The sequence below is a fragment of the Acanthochromis polyacanthus genome, chromosome 21 (genome assembly GCF_021347895.1).
Source record: "Acanthochromis polyacanthus isolate Apoly-LR-REF ecotype Palm Island chromosome 21, KAUST_Apoly_ChrSc, whole genome shotgun sequence".
In the NCBI taxonomy this organism is placed as follows: domain Eukaryota; kingdom Metazoa; phylum Chordata; class Actinopteri; family Pomacentridae; genus Acanthochromis; species Acanthochromis polyacanthus.
The window spans coordinates 28,285,097-28,302,357 of record NC_067133.1 but is presented as its reverse complement, the minus strand read 5'-3'; the positions used below and the strand labels follow the sequence as shown (position 1 = coordinate 28,302,357).

At 41.8% G+C, this 17,261-nt stretch overlaps 1 protein-coding gene and 1 long non-coding RNA gene across 3 annotated transcripts in view; one reads left to right on the top strand and one right to left on the bottom strand.

The window, feature by feature from the left end:
• LOC127531526 (uncharacterized) overlaps positions 1 to 17,261 on the top strand; it is a 103,132-nt gene that overhangs the window by 66,112 nt on the left and 19,759 nt on the right. The gene's annotated exons all lie outside the window — the stretch shown is intronic.
• On the bottom strand, positions 6 to 17,191 carry LOC110956023 (ADP-ribosylation factor-binding protein GGA3). Of its 2 annotated transcripts, XM_022201246.2 has the most exons (17): positions 17,107 to 17,191; positions 14,914 to 14,998; positions 14,753 to 14,828; positions 14,576 to 14,674; positions 14,371 to 14,494; positions 14,186 to 14,289; positions 13,971 to 14,051; positions 13,725 to 13,862; positions 12,040 to 12,121; positions 11,826 to 11,951; positions 7,925 to 8,173; positions 6,873 to 6,955; positions 5,685 to 5,839; positions 5,253 to 5,539; positions 5,010 to 5,179; positions 3,065 to 3,175; positions 6 to 1,831 (listed from the first exon to the last, which is right to left on the bottom strand). In XM_022201246.2, the coding sequence occupies exons 1-17, from the start codon at positions 17,144 to 17,146 to the stop codon at positions 1,721 to 1,723; spliced, it is 2,121 nt and encodes a 706-aa protein (XP_022056938.2). In that variant the 5' UTR covers positions 17,147 to 17,191; the 3' UTR covers positions 6 to 1,720. The 2 variants fall into 2 exon arrangements, with proteins under 2 accessions (XP_022056938.2, XP_022056937.2); XM_022201245.2 differs by having other exon boundaries at positions 14,576 to 14,828.

Below are 17,261 nucleotides of genomic sequence, written 5' to 3'. Positions count from 1 at the left end.
AGACGTCTGTGAATCATTTTATTTTTCCATGCAGCAAAACAAATGGCACATGGTACACTATGTACAGAGCGAACAGTCTCCCAGAATCTACACGTCACATGTTCACGTAGCAGACAGCAGGTACGTTACGTCACACACTATTTACATTAAACACACACTTCTGTACATCCAGTATGACGATGAGTTGATTAAAAGTGGATTCAGACCCTTTTACTGTTTGCACACTTCAGTTTACCGTCTTCACTTTACTCTCAAACCAAAATTGCAAAGTTAAAACACGCTCTTTGTAAATTTTGCTGACTTATTGCAAAACAAACTGGAATTTCTCATTTTCAAATGTGAAGATGAAAGCTAAGTCATGAAGAAACTCCAACCTCTGAGATAAAACAAGGCATTGATAAGATAAAATGATGTATAAAACCACTGATAAAGCTGTGAGTGTTCCCAGGAGCTGTTCCTTAATAAGACTTCTACAACAAGAAAAGCACTGAGAACAGTACTCCTCCAAGGCTGCTCAGTCGTATAATTACCAACAGATGAAATCTTTAACTAATCCATGGATCAGGACTATAAGCTGCATTACTGTCAAAATCTAATCACTTGGTCCTTGTGTTGTTTCTGACCTTCCCTGAAAATTTAATCTAAATCCATTTTTGAATAATGTTGCTGACAGACGGACAAACCAACGCTGATCGTCACATAACTGCTTCCTTGGTGGAATTAAAATGCAAATGGGTGGCAAATTATAAGAAGAAACAGCATAAAGTGTCTTAGTGAGGAGTGGACAAACATGGTGTTTTTATAACAAAATAAAATCAACATCGTGTGCAGAAAGTGACAGAGTCTGAATCCAGTGTGAAGGAGGATTTAGTGAGCTGATTATTAAATTCACTCACAGGTCCACTCCATCCCTCTGCTGCATACTGGAAAAGAAATCTGCCCGGAGACAGACTCGTATTCAGGTTGTTCAGGTCACATTTTCAAGGTTGAGTGATGCACTGAATACTATGAAGAGGAAATCAATATGACAGAAATCCTCCCAACACTGACACCGGTAGGAGAATAAAACATCTTTAAATAGAAAACATGACTATGGATGCCCTCTGCCAGAAACATGACTGACAATCCGGGATAAAATCATCTTGATTTACCTCCAAAAAATACAACTAACATGAAATAAAACCAGTGTATGACTCAAGTTAAAAATCCAGATGGCTAAAATAATCAAACACACATCCTTCTATCTGTCTGCAGCAAAAGATACGCCACTAAATTCTCCAAACTCCCTCTGAAGAGATCTACTGGATTTTTAAGTCTCTGGATATATTCAAGTATATTTTTGTATTTGCAGGAGGAATAAATAAAAGCACATCTGCTGGCTCTTATTCTAAAAAATGTGCTGTTCTGTAGTGGAACACTTCAGTTTGAGGCTAACATCTGCAGTACATTCAAATCTGTTGGAAAAATACACTTAAATATTTCTCTCAAGGACCTGCAAGCATCACTGCCTTTGCTTTGTTAGCTAAAACTTCTAGTTTGCTGTTAACACTTCATTATTTCCATTAATAACAAAAAAAGACTGACTATAAGGAATGTAAAGCTGTGAGGTGGCTCTCCCCACTCTGCCCTCCGTTCTCTCTGGGATGGATGGGAACCAACGCACCCCGTCATGGAGGATGAAGCAGCCCGTCCCTGCTGAGGTTAGCAGGTCTGCACGCGGCTATAGCTGACCCCATGACTCTGGAGGAGGGAACTGGTCCACTTCTCCCACCTCGTTGCACAGACGGTCTCCCAGCGTGAAGGCCAGCTTGTAGCGCAGGCGAACCTTCTCCTGTAAAAACAGACAAGGCACTGTGGCTCTGAGGTTCTTGGTGGTTTTATTGAAGCGTAACGTCGCCTATCTTTTTTGTAATCAAAGTTTTTACTGAATTTTCAAATTCACATACAGCCGCAACAACGCATACAACAGCCAGTTACCGGCTAATGCTAACATTTTGCTACAACCAAAATACACCAGTAACAAAAACAAAGCAAATAACAACTAAATAAATAAGGTGGATTTGGGGGCATTTAGATGGAGTAGTGCAGGCTTTCTGCAGAAATCTGCCAGTCAAATGTAATGCTTTTTAATGCCATTTTAATGCTACACTGTAAAAATTTAATACCACGACCATGAACTCAACAAATTACACAGGTTTGTTTTTTTGTAAAAGATGATTTTTATTTGAAAACTGTCCTTACATTTCACTATTTCTGAATCCAGAAACCACCCCTGACCACCCACAGGCTGCACTCATTCTCTGAATTCCACGTTTTCAAGCCATTTTTGCTGAACTTTCATCCTCCTGGTCCAGTCTGTCGGCCACTTTAAAAACGTGCAGTTTTTGGCAGTTATACCCGACCAGCTGGAACTATTATCGCAGTGCTTCGACATGTTTACGCAGAGGCACACGTCTCTATAATTCTATTGTATTACATTACTATTATCGAATATTTTCTTGAAAACTGCAGAAAGAATTTTAATGGCACTGAGAATCAAATGTAATGACTTTTAATGCCATTTAAGGCCTTCATTTTTCCAACATCAACTTAATGACTATTAATGTTGAGCTTTTTTTGCCCTGCAGAAATCCTGTAATTACTGATGATAATAAAAACAATAATTATGGGGCACTAGTCAGCTCATATTGACTAAAATGTAGGAAATGAGACCAAACCTGGTGGAATTTTCCTCTATCATCATTTAATCTTGCAATAAGCTCTTCAAAAGATGCTGCATCTGTCATTAACTTAAGCCAGTCTGTAGAACTGGGCCTTACTTGGCTCTTCTAGTGTCTAAGAATAATTCTTCCTGCAGTGGTAAACCCAGCTGGTGCCAGTGGGAGACTCTGGCAGTGGTGTGGTTAACCACTCTCCAATAGTTTTAATGACTTACTGCCAAAAAGGGAGGACCAGAGCACAATCCCACAAAAGATGAAGATGAGAGCCCGTGTCTTTCCAACATATATCGTCCCTCATTAATCCCATCTTCTGTAGTGGTACCTGTGTACAACACGTCGCCTACCTTTGATGGATTGGCCAGCAGCATGATCTGAGTGATGGAGGCTGGAGGTAGGATGGGGTTGAACGGTGCCAGTTCTGTTCCTGATGGGGGCTGCAGCTTCACCTTCATGGACTGGAGGAAGAAGAAGAGTCACACACAGTTTTTCCAACCTGATCTCGATGCTTCCGTGTTTGACCTTGACTGGGCTCTTCACTTTCTTTCACTTCTACAGGCTAAAATCAAATCTAGACTGGGCTTCCTTTACATTCTCTGTCAAACACTCTCTTGTGAAGACGACAGTGATGTTCTGAAGTGGCCCCTAATGGCGTTTTCCCACCAGCACCTACTCAGCTTGACTCTACTCGGTTTATGAGGTTTTCCATTAGGACGTAGTACCTGGTACCAGGAACTATTATAGTACCTACTCAGCTGGGGTTCTAAGTGAGCTGAGAGGAGCCGATAATGTGACGTCTACTGAGTGCAGGCCACTGATTGGACGGGGAGGGACGACACACGACTCCTTCACGAAAACCAGTGAGTGTTTTGTGACTTCAAGAAAGGTTTACATTCTTTATCCCATTGGTGGCCAGCTCACTTTAAACAAACATTTTGAAAGTAACGTTCTTGTCTCCTGTATGCAGACAATAAGCTAGCTGGTTAGCTATCAACGCTAACTCTGTGGTCAGGCCGCCGTGCTATGACGACTCCATCCACAATGATGTAATACTCAGTTGTAATGGAAAACGACCTAAACTGAGTCGAGGTGAGTTCATGCAGGTGGAAAAGCGCCTTAAGTGTGCCCTTAACAGGCTTCATGTCCTCCATCACTCAGACATCCGTCTCACCACTGGTGCATCTTTCTCCACCCTCCATTGGGACCTTTACAAACTGGTGGGTTGGTCCTCCCTTCACACCAGGCGACTCCAGCTCTGGCTTTTATCCATCTACCAGACCCTATCAGAGAAGACACTTCATTACCTACACCCCTCCCATTACAGCTACCACTTGAGGTCCAGTGATCTCATAACACTCTCTATCCCCATGGTTCTCAGTGTCTTTGACCAGAATTCCTTTGGCTTTGCTGCAGCGATCAATTGGAATTCCCTCCAAAAATATATCAAACTCATCAGCTCTTCCATCACTTTACATGTTGAAGCAGAAGCTGCAGCAGACTCTAGCTGACTGTTTTCACTGAACTGCTACCATTAATCGAGGTTGTTTTCAAATCTCTGTTTAAACACTTGTATGTGCTTTTTTTATATATGTACTGTTTGTTTGTTATCTTTCCTGCTGCTGGGGTCATCACTGTAAATGAGAAACTGTTCTTAACTGATCCTACCTGGTAAAATAAAGAATTAAATAAATTGCAGAAGGCTGAGAGATAGTAGCAAAAAAAACCACAACTAAATTCTGCACAAAAAATTGTTGGTTTTCAACCTAAAATCCTGACCCTTCCAAACATGGCCAACACACCTGACACTGGTGAAGTCAAACACTTTGACAAGCTGAAGGAGATTCGAGAAAAACACGTTGCCAACCAAAGAAACCATCAAACATCCATCCATCCATTATCTGTATACCGCTTTAATCCTCATTAGAGGGGCTTGAGTCCATCCCAGCTGACTGAGGGTGAAGGTTCACCTGGACAGGTAACAGTCTGTCACAGGGCTACACATAGAGACAAACAATCACACTCACATTCACACCTACAGACAGTTTAGAATCACCGATTAACCTCAGCATGTTTTTGGACTGTGGGAGGAAGCTGGAGGACATGGAGAAATGCACAGGGAGAACATGCAAACTCCATGCAGAAAGATTACGGGAAGGCCGGGGACGTGAACTGGGGATCTTCTAGTGCTAACCACCAAGCCACTCTGCAGCCCAGCTTTAAGTTCCAGGGAAGTTATTTCATCTCCTGTAACATATGCAAAGCTTTAATGAACAGAGGAATGAATGTCCTTACCTTGGGCACAGCCGCTTGCAGGACCACACTGTGAACAGGTAGGGGCGCTGTGTTCAGCATGGATACCACCATTACCAACACGTCAGGCCGGCCAGGAGGACAGTCGGACGCAAAGTTGAGCAGAACACGGATGCCGTCTTTATCGTAGGCAGTCACAGGCAGGACTTTACCTGAGGACAGACACAGGAGTGAGTAACAGAGAACCACTGATGCAGCATTCCCCTCCATCTTTGCTGTTCTTACTCGGTCTGATGGCCTCCAGAGGGACGTGGACGCTGCTCAGGGAGACGTCTGAGGCTCTGGCCGGGCTGCCCTGGAGGGGAGGGTGGCAGGGGGACAGGGAGCGGAACAGGGGGCTGCCTGGAGCCGAGCCCAGGGCCTGAGCTCTGGCCTGGGATAAAGCAGGGGATCCGGGCATGGAGCTCTGGAGGAGAGAGGCTGAAGAGGGAGAGCCCTGCCCAGGTATGAGGGCAGGAGCTGCTGCAGGGATCCCGAAGCTGGTTCCTCTGGCTGTCATCTGGCTGGACAAACTGGAAATCACAATCAGAAGATCTCCATGACAACTTATAGTACTGTTTATTTAAGGAAAGATCAATCAGAAAAGGCAGACAAGAGCGCTAACGACAATTCCGGCAACAGGAGCCTGGATTATGAGAAAAACTCTTAAATCTGTACCTCTTGTGATCTGAAAAGCCCATCATGGCCAGGTCCTGCAGGTTCTGCAGACTGTGTGTGGCGGCTGCTTCCACCGTAGGAACAACCGGAACCACCGGAACAACTGGACCTGGACCAGCTACAGGACCAAACATGTCCAGACCGGCTGCTGGGCCCTGAAGAGGACACAAGACAAATTACTCTCAACTATTACATTGTTATCGACGTACGTTTGTCTGTTTGTCTGTCTGTTAGCAGCATTACTCAAAAATGGACGAACAGATTCAGATGAAATTTTCAGGGAAAGTCAGAAATGACAAAAGGTGACAAAAAGTGATTAGATTTTGTCAGTGATGCGGTTTGTAGTCTGGATCCACAGATTTGTTAAAGATTTCTGTATCATTGTGAGATAGCAGCACGGCATCCCTGTAACCATGACAACAAGTGAACACTACATTAGCTGATTGTGATCCGACTACACATCCACCACAGTGGACCACGAATTTTTAAAGATTTCATCCGTCGGAAATCACACAACAACTGAGCAGCCTTGGTGGAGTACTGTGCTCTCTGAGTGCTTTTCTTGATAATCAACTGTAATAATAATCATTCACATACATTTTAAAGCATCGCAGCAGTGAATAATAGTTTAGAAAAGAGTAGGTTGATGCATCTGTCTTTTCTTACTTCAATCTATTTGATCTTTGCTGCACAAACAACAGTAAAGAGTGAACAAACCAGGATTTTGGGTTTACATTGTGCGTGTTTGAAGGAAATATGTGATCAATTCTGAAATACAATGATGTAATTATGATTGATATAAGCATGTTGGTCAAGAGAATGATTATCAGTGATGTCAGTTGCATTAAAAATTTCTCTGTTCTTTACTTGATACAAACAAAAATCTTAAATCTAAGACGGGGTGTTTCTGAGTCCCATCAGTTCCCACCGCCTGCTACATATTTAGGTCACACGATCCGGTATCTGTACATAACGTACACATGCAGAACACACGCCTGTGCTCAGAGCAAGGTCATTCTGTTTGTGGATTCATCTGTATTAAATGGACACATTCTATGCTGCTTTGATTTCTGATCTTCAAAAACTAATAAAAAAAATGCTGCATTTCTGAGAAAATGCCATATGGGGGAATGAGCAGCCCTGGAGGAGTACTGCGCTCTCAAAGTGATTTTCTAGTTTTCAGTGTACCTGTAAGGAAGTCCACTGATTGGAGAGTTCATCCAACTTGGGTTTTGATTGGCTGCTCAGAGAGGTAGGGGGGTCATTCAGTCCTGAAAGAGGAGAAAAACTTTGGTTTTGTCTCTCGAAACTACATTATAAAATCTACACTACAGCAAAAGTCTGACATTTTCAGAAAGACATTTATTTGCTAACCAATAGATGATGAAGTTGACACGACTCTAATATCTGTACATTAAATACAAAGCCGTTAGCGTAGAATGTAAGTTTTTCCAAGCTGATTTCTGTGTTTTTGTGTTTGCTGCAGGTGGATGAAAGAGAGCGACAAAAAAAGGAAACTGGAAATGCATTTTTACACAGAATGACGGATGGATTTTATCAATTAAGCTGCATCTCCACCACTGGAACGTGTGAAAGAACTTCACATTGGCTTTTCATTTGCTGGGTTTAAATTAAAGCTGGGTAGGCAGTATTCTTCTGGCATTACTGGGCAAAAAATCCATAATAACCTTTCAGTATAATGTAGTTGAAGTGGTCTAAAAGGAAATGAGACTTCCGCACATCCTGTTAGCTCCATTTTCAGGCTTTAAAAAATAGTTTGTGACGGGAGATTTTAGCCAATCACAGGTCTGTTTATCTAGATAACAGAAAGTCTGTCCATATGGAGGAAAGTAGAACAAAAAGGAGAGAAAGAGAAGGGCTGGATTTTCTATTTTTTCTTTTTCTAGATTTCTACTTGCGCGTTCATTATTTTAACTCACAAAAACTACCCCAGCGAGAGGCTATTCCAGCTAATAAAAAAAAATGACAAAGCTGGTTCTGAGTGAGCTAAACAGATTTTCAAACATGAGATTGGGGTTTAAAAATTGACTTATTTTGCAGGTTTAAAGTGCATGAATCCATATTTGTAAGGTGGGAGGAGATGTTAGCTTTGCCTGAGCCAACCTGGTAAAACTACCAACTGTTTGCTAATTAACATGTTATATCTTGTGATGTTAACTGGTGATAAAAGCTGGTTGGCAGGAAAACTACTCCTTTAAGGCACAATGAGGATATTCTACCAAGAGACAGCAGCTCATCGTCGAGGAGAGACAGCGCCGTGGAGGTCTTGTCGAGGGGAGGATGACTCGGGCTGCTGCTCTGACTGCCATGCGAGCCAGCGAGTCTTTTGGGCGGAGGAGGCAGGACGGGGATGGGCGACGGCGTGAGGTTGGCGGAGACAGGAAGTGAGGGAAGAGGAGGAACGGCGGCAGGTTGAGGAGGACTCGGAGTGTCGAGGCCGGCCAGGTCGATCAGTGTGTCTGTGGTATCTGTGGAGGGATTACACAACATCAGAACATCTGGAGCATAAATGCACACTACAGTCCAAAAGTTTGTATGCGAGACAAATTTATACAAAAAAGATCGTAGTTTCAGTGGTGTACTTGGCAACAAAAAAACATTATTATACACTGCCCGTCTAAAAAAGTCGCATGTTCTAATATTTCATTGGACCACCTTTAGCTCTAAGAACGGCGCACATTCGCTGTGGCATCTTTTCGATAAGCTTCTGCAATGTCACAGCATTTATTTCTGTCCAGAGATGCATTCATTTTCTACCAAGGTCTTATACTGATGATGGGAGAGTCGGACAGCTAAGCAAGGTCTTCTCTAGAACATCCCAAAGATTCTCAGTGGGGCTGAGGTCTGGACTCTGTGGAGGTCAATCCATCTCATGCTCCCTGTTCCACTCACTCTCAATGTGAGCCCCATGAATCCTGACATCGTCATCTTGGAACATGAAGAAAACCTCCACTGATGTAAAGACCTGGTCATTCAGTATCTTCAGGTATCAGCTGACCTCATTCTTTGGGAACATAACGTTGCTGAACCTGACCAACCCCAGATCATAACTCTAACCCCCACAGGCTGGTAGACACTAGACATGATGAGTTCATCACTTCATCTGCCTCTCTTCTTACCCTAATGCCCCCATCACTCTGGAACAGGGTAAATCTGGACTCATCAGACCATGACCTTCTTCCATTGCTCCAGAGTCCAATCTTTATGCTCCAGAGCCATCTGAATCCTTTTTTTTTTCTGATTAGCCTCACTGATCTGTGGTTTTCTTAGAGCTACAGCTGTTTAGTCCCAATCCTTTGAGTTCCCTTCATGTGGAAATGTTCTTCCTTTCACTATTAAACATACACACGTGGACAAAATTGTTGGTACCCCTCAGTTAAAGAAGGAAAAACCCACAATTCTCACTGAAATCACTTGAAACTCACAAAAGTAACGATAAATAAAAATTTATTGAAAATTAAATAATCAAAATCAGCCATCACTTTTGAATTGTTGATTAACATAATTATTTAAAAAAAACAAACTAATGAAATAGGGCTGGACAAAAATGATGGTACCCATAACTTAATATTTTGTTGCACAACCGTTTGAGGCAATCACTGCAATTAAACGATTTCTGTATTTGTCAATGAGCGTTCTGCAGCTGTCAACAGGTATTTTGGCCCACTCCTCATGAGCAAACAGCTCCAGTTGTCTCAGGTTTGATGGGTGTCTTCTCCAAATGGCATGTTTCAGCTCCTTCCACATATGTTCAATGGGATTCAGATCTGGGCTCATAGAAGGCCACTTTAGAATAGTCCAACGCTTTTCTCTCAGCCATTCTTGGGTGTTTTTGGCTGTGTGTTTTGGATCGTTGTCCTGTTGGAAGACCCATGACCTGCGACTGAGACCAAGCTTTCTGACACTAGGCAGCACATTTCTCTCCAGAATGCCTTGATAGTCTTCAGATTTCATCGTACCTTGCACACTTTCAAGACACCCTGTGCCAGATGCAGCAAAGCAGCCCCAAAACATTACTGAGCCTCCTCCATGTTTCACCGTAGGGACAGTGTTCTTTTCTTCGTATGCTTGGTTTTTGAGTCTATGAACATAGAGTTGATGTGCCTTACCAAAAAGCTCCAGTTTGGTCTCATCTGTCCAAAGGACATTCTCCCAGAAGCTTTGTGGCTTGTCAACATGCATTTTTGCAAATTCCAGTCTGGCTTTTTTATGAGTTTTTTTCAGCAGTGGTGTCCTCCTTGGTCGTCTCCCATGAAGTCCACTTTGGCTCAAACAACGACGAATGGTGCGATCTGACACTGATGTACCTTGGCCTTGGAGTTCACCTTTAATTTCTTTGGAGGTTGCTCTGGGCTCTTTGGATACAATTCCAACGATCCGTCTCTTCAATTTGTCATCAATTTTCCTCTTGCGGCCACGTCCAGGGAGGTTGGCTACTGTTCCGTGGGTCTTGAACTTCTGAATAATATGAGCCACTGTTGTCACAGGAACTTCAAGCTGTTTAGAGATGGTCTTATAGCCTTTACCTTTAAGATGTTTGTCTATCATTTTTTTTCGGATGTCCTGGCACAATTCTCTCCTTCGCTTTCTGTTGTCCATGTTCAGTGTGGTACACACCTTTTCACCAAACAGCAGGGTGACTACTTGTCTCCCTTTAAATAGGCAGACTGACTGATTATGAGTTTGGAAACACCTGTGATGTCAATTAAATGACACACCTGAGTTAATCATGTCACTCTGGTCAAATAGTTTTCAATCTTTTATAGAGGTACCATCATTTTTGTCCAGGCCTGTTTCATTAGTTTGTTTTTTTTAATAATTATGTTAATCAACAATTCAAAAGTAATGGCTGTTTTTGATTATTTAATTTTCAATAAATTTTTATTTATTGTTACTTTTGTGAGTTTCAAGTGATTTCAGTGAGAATTGTGGGTTTTTCCTTCTTTAACTGAGGGGTACCAACAATTTTGTCCACGTGTGTAGCTGTGAGTTCGACTGTTGATTTCCTACCATCATCTAAGAGTTTGTTCCAACCACAGATGATGGTTCTCCGCTATCCTTCAGGTTTTAATGATGCATTAGATGGTTCTTAAACTGATTTTAGTAGTTTCAGAAATCTCTTTAGCTGTTTTCTTTGCTTGATGCAGGTCAATAATTTGACCCTTCTGAGACAGATTAACTTCCTTTCCATGACCACAGGATATGTCTAAGAAACAAGAAGCTCCTCACTGCATCAGCTAGGGTTAAAGAAGTTGTTGCAGCTGAAACGCATTCATCACTGCAGTAATTATCCAATGGAAGGCTCTTACCTGTTTGCTTAGTTAAATCCAGGTGGAGACTTGTTTTTTTTTGTCAGCCAGTGTATAAAGAGTCACTCATCAGAAAACATTTTTGCTATAATTATCAGGCATTTGAGTTTTTCTTGCTTAGACTTTGCTTTCTTCAGAGGAACCTCCTCTGGCTTTAACAACAGGATGGCATGTATGAGGCATTCGTTCCACAGGTTTTTTGAAGATAAGTGCCAGGAATAGTTCAAATTTGCTCTCATCGATCCAAAGAACTTGTTTCTCGTCATCATAGGTCCATTTTTTGTGCACTTTTGTCCACTCATATCTCTGTTTCTTGTTCTCTGGACAAAGTAGTGTTTGTTTTTGTAGACACACAACCCTTCAGACCAGCCTTTATCAGAGATCTGGGTTTGACCTCGTTGTGCTGATTTCCACCCTTATTTGTGGTGCTGTTAACTGCCAATCTCTCCTACTGGTGACAATAATATGTTTATCCTCTGCTTCTGTAGTGACCCTCTTTCTTCCAGACCTTTTTCTGTCATCATAACTTCCACTTGTTGAGCTTTTTTCAGCAATTATCTGGTAACTTCAGTGTATACCTAAAGGTAAACTGAGGAAAATGGTGCATATCAATGAAAGTAAAGTCTGATCCTGCAGTGAATACATCCCAGAGTCCATAGAATTCATGCTGGTTTTTATGTTTATATGAACAGAAACTTAAAGGTGCTTCCTTATGTTTGATCTATCCCGGCTTTGTTTCCAAACTTTTCGATTGTAATGTCTATGTTTTTAATGTAAACATGTAAAAATATAACCAGATCCTGTCTCTCACCGCTCTCACTGTGTCCACCTGTAGTTTGAGGGTCTTCGCTGTCGCCGTTGATCGGCTGCCCTTCCACAATCTTCTTATAGGAGTTGATGACCCTGGAGAGGTCGTCGCTGGCCTGCAGGATGTCGCCTGAGGAGGTCAACGGACACAGAGGGTTACAGATTCTACACAGTACCGTTAAAAATAACAGAAGAGGAGACAAACAAATGCAGCAAACCTAGACTGGTGTCATTGTCTTCGGTCTCAGTGGCCATTTTGAAAGCGGCACGCCTCAGCTTGTCACAGCGTTCATAGAGCTCCTGAAACACAGGAGGAGCTGTGCAGTTTAAGCAAAGATCTGACCAGTTAGATACACTTAAATATCACAATACAAAGATCAGATCCAGTAATTAAGCAGTATAAAACTATAAAGCAGAGGGAGCGTGTGTTTCATTTCATTTCTTTATTTATCTGGACCGGACAGTGCATATTAATGAACAAACGAACAATCTCATAAGTTTGCACCAGGCTGCAGTAAGTGAGCTGGATTTAGTACCAGGCAAGGCAAAAAACATATTGTTATTTATAGGCTATTGTGTTGTGATTTTACTGGTCCAGCTCATTTGAGATCAAATTGGGCTGAATGTGGTCCTGAACTAAGACGAGTTTGATACTCCTGCTCTAAGGAGACAAACCATAACAGCAAACTGCCCTCCAGAACATAAAAAAGACACCAGATATCCTCACTGGAGGATTCGATGATTCATTTTCCTTTATTGTGTCACCCATCTGACATATTTCTGTGCACGATTTGCCCCTGTGTGGCTACTGCACCTTTGTTAGAGCCTTTTATTTCATGGACTGGTCCTTTATGGTGGCTAGATGGAGGGCCGCTACTGAGTAAAAGACTTGTGACTTGGAGTTTGTCTGCATTTGATGGATTTGGAAAACACCAAAGATTCACTGCTCTGTTCTGTAGAATAAGCTGGCTGTGCAGGACTAGATTTGCAGTGAATTCTGGCTCTGTGAAACCTACCCTAAAGGGCTATATTAGTAAAGTGTTTTCTAATACAGAGCCTGTCATAAAGAGCTTATAGTTAAAGTGCCTGATTTTTGTTAGTCAGCCATGCCTTATACTGTCTCTTAAAACTGACAGAGCTGGAGCGTTCTCTGATAGCTGTACGTAAAGTATTCCAGTTTGTGCAACCTTTAATAGATAATCTGTGCAAAGGAGGACTTTCTAAATCTTACTTCACAGTCTCCCCTGGTGGCTGACCTTGCACTACTAATACCATTTCTATTTTTGATAAAATCCCCGGTGGGGGCGGTGGGGCCATCTCATTCATGGACTTATATATTAAGCAAGCACTTCAAAATGATTTCAAATTCTTAAGGCTGAGGAATTGATATTTCTTTAGGATTGTACAATGATGGAATGACTGTGGCTTTTTGTCAAACACCTTGATGACTTTTTCAGAATAACAGACTCTGTTTGTCTTAAGGTCAGTTAATGTGTTGCTCCTTTTCTTTGCTCTGAGAGTCAATTATTCCACTTCTGTCATTGCAGATTTAATAAGTTTATCATGTCATATGTGAGGGCTACACAGTGGATCAGTGGTTAGGACTGTCGCCTTGCAGCTAGAAGATCCCTGGTTTGGGTCCTGGTCTTGGCTTAGGATCTTTCTGCATTGAGTTTGCATGTTCTCTTTGGTATTCCATCTTCCTCCCACAGTCCAAAAACATGCTGAGGTTAATTGGTGATTCTAAATTGTCCGTAGCTGTGACTGTTTGTCTCTATGTGTAGCCCTGTGATGGACGGTTACCTGTCCAGGTGAACCTTTACCCTCAGTCAGCTGGGATAGACTCCAGCCCCCCTATTGAGGACTGCGCGGTGTGTAGATAACAGATGGATGGATGTCGTACCTTAATGATCTCCTTATCTGAGTCAGTTGAACTGTCTTTATTGTAGTGGGTCAGCATCTCAGTCAGCAGCTTGACGTTGATGTTCACCTCCTCCAGCGTGTGGATTCGCTTCGTGACCTTCTGCACCCGAGCATCATCCTGTCAAAAACAGCAAAACATATGAAAATTCATGAGAGAAATAAAGCCAGAGCAGCTTGAAGGTAACCTTAAAATTATTAGCATTTCTGTATCTAAAGAGCTGTTCACCTCTTTCACCATGTTTTTGATTAATCTGTTGGCTTCCTGTAGATCTTCAGGGTTTTTACTGCGGAGAAGTTCAGCGAGAAGCTGCACAGACACACGTGGAAAACATCAGTCTGCTTGTTGTATGATAGAAAAGCAGAAATATGAGTGATTTAAACAGCAGCTATGGGTCCTTTGCTTGAGTTACTTCACAAAACTACTGTTGTTTTCCTTCACACCTTCCCCATGTCCTCGTTGTCAAACACCGGGTGTTTGGGTCGAGTCGGAGGAGAAGGGATCAGCGTTCTGTCCAGCGGTAGCTCCGGGTCATTTGTCACGAGGCCTGGAGATGAGAGCGATTAAAGAGCTTCATATTTAAACATGCATTCTGCTAATCTGGTTGGTCCACACGCTCTCTGCACACCTTGTCTCCTCAGCGTCTGGTAGGCTTCACCGATCTTAGTCTCACTGGGAAAAGCAACCGTCCAGCTGTACAGCATTTCTACGATCTTCACCTTCACCTTCTCAGGCGCTGTTTCACCCAAGTACTGGAAATACAAAGTCATTATGAAGGAGCTGGGCAGTCGTTCACATTTTATCAGCATGAGGTCTACCTGAAGGCAGCTCACCTTTGGGGAAACAACTTTAATCAGCTCATTCAAAAATCGATATTTTCCGACTTCATTGTGGAACCTTCTCCCGCAGTTCTTCATACAAGCTTCTAGCACCTGAACAGAAAACGTTAATGAGGATGTTTGCTTCGCTCGTTCAGAGAAATGTGTGACAATTACAGCGTTGCTTCTCACTGTCAGAGCCTGAAGCGCCTCCCATTCTTGTGGCGAGTGGATTTTGTGCACGAGTAGAGTTACAGCGATCTGAGGACTGCAAGAAGAAAGAGTTCAAATGAAAACCTGAAAGTAAGGCTGAACAATGTTTTTGTTTATTAAGTGTGCTGCATTAGACGTACCCCTCCAGCTCCTTGTTGATCTGATCACAGAAGCCGATGATGTACTCCCAGTCCTCTTGTCTGTTTGTTGGATGGGTGGCTTTATCTAGTAGAGAGGGACACATCATATTAACACAAACATAAAAATCATGAAGGCATCAACACATTAATGCAACAAGAAAAGCACTCAGAGCGCAGAACTCCACCATGGCTGCTCAGTCGTATGAGTTCTGATGGATAAGTGTCGATAAGTCTGCAGTGGTGGATTTGGACTTTTTTGTTTCTTCTTTGTGTTGTTTCGTGTCATTTGTCTCATTTTTTGTCTTGTTTTTGCAATATTTTGTCTTGTTTTTGTTGCTTTTTTGTCTGATATTTGTCGTTTTGATCATAAAGTGAAATACTATATTGTTCATTGTTCTTTTTGTCATTTTGTGTTTTGCTTTGTTTGTTGTTTGTATTTTTTCTCTCGCTTGTGTTGTTTGTCTCCATTTTTGTAATTTGTTTTCTCACTTTTGTCATTTTTGGTCTCATTTGTGTAATTTATTGTTTCGTTTTGTGCCGTTTCTCATTTTTTGTCATTTTGCATCTCATTTTCGTAATGTTTTGTCTTGTTTTTTGTCTGACTTTTGTCATTTTGATCATTCAGTTCCAGATACCTGTGACTACACGTTGTGTGTTTTTGTAGGTAAACTGTGATCTGGAAGTTGTAATGTGTAAATGATGAACTGAGGCTGAATGTTGTTGAAACTGAATTTACTTTTCTAAAGAAATTTCAAGTTGTTCATGATGTTTTGTAAAAAGATAATCCCTTAAATGTGAACATTTTCAGAAAGTACTTTGTTGCACTAAAACAAAGGAAATATTAGGAGTTGTGTTTATTTATAGGTTATTATGCTGTTATTTCACTGGTCCGGATCACTTTAGATGAAATTGGGCTGAATGTGGTCCTGAACTAAGATGAGTTTGACCCCATAACAGTAAAAACGCCCCCCACTGCATAAAAAAAACACCAGATCTCCTTACTGTAGGAGTCAATGACTGATTTTCCTTTAATTTGTCACCCATCTGACGTGTCTGTGCATGATTTACATCTGTGTGGCTACTGCACCTTTGTTGGTGCTTTTTACTTCATCAGCTGGCCCTTTATGGTGGCTAGATGGAGGCCGCTACTGAGTTAAACACTTGTGACTTGGAGTTTGTCTGCATTTGAAGGATTTGGAAAACGCCAGGCAAAGATTCACAGGTCTGTTCTGCAGAACAAGCCGACTATGCAAGACTAGATATGCAGTGAACCTTCCATCCTAAACACTGACTGCAAAATGCCAACAGAACCCATCACTAGGGATGTATTATCGACCCGATATTGGCATAAAAATGTAACATCAGTCAAAATCGTTATTGTTTTTTTTTTTTTGCCTAACATTAAAACCGATAAAATAATGCCTGGACTTTGCCAGCATTTACCGGATTCAAAGAGAGAGGGAGAGTGTTAACTGCTGTTTGAGACAATTTAAAACAATGGAATAAATATGGCATTTTTTCATAACTTCAGTTGAAGTAGTTATCTTGTTTTGCACAGACAATATTTACATTTGGAAAGTCTTGTTGCATTTGAGAATTCATCCAGTGTGGCATCACAATAAAATGAGGCATGAAGTGTTAATTCTACGACAGGAGATATGTGATGCTACCTAAAATTAGTTTAATAGCCCACAGAGATTGGGGACATCCCTACCCATCGCCTTTAATTTGTTAGATTAAATGTATACAGAAGCATAAAATGTAGTGGATTATAACAGTACTCAAAGTAAATGCATTTATTTATTTTGTGAACATCCATCTCTTTGTAAGTCTATGACAATACAGTAACTGTTATCATCCTTCCTCTTTCTAATAACGGGTGCATTGTTCTCTGTTTACAGAGCTGCTCATTCCTCATGTACATGGATCTGTTTCTGCCCTGAAAGCTGCCCTGAGGGGAAACTATGTGACCAATCTGTGCACACTGAGCTGTCAGCAGAAGCTGTTTATTGCAGCTCTCCACCCATTCTGCTAATGATGCTGCTGCTGTCTGGATCGCTGTTAACCGTCAAACAGCTTTAAAGCGCGGTGACACCTTCTGCTCAGACCTTTTATCCGCCCCGTCACCCAGAGCCACGCGTCTAGCTTATTATGTTCACTATTTAAGTCATAAAAACGGGTTTAATCACTCACTGAGCCAGGATTCAAGCGACTCCCCTTCCTGGTACGCCATAGCACTACAAACATCGCGTGATGTCACTGCCTGTGTACGAGAGTACAAAAATATTAGTCGGAATATTTTTTTTCACAAATCACACACATTATCTAATATTTTAAAATCATTATAT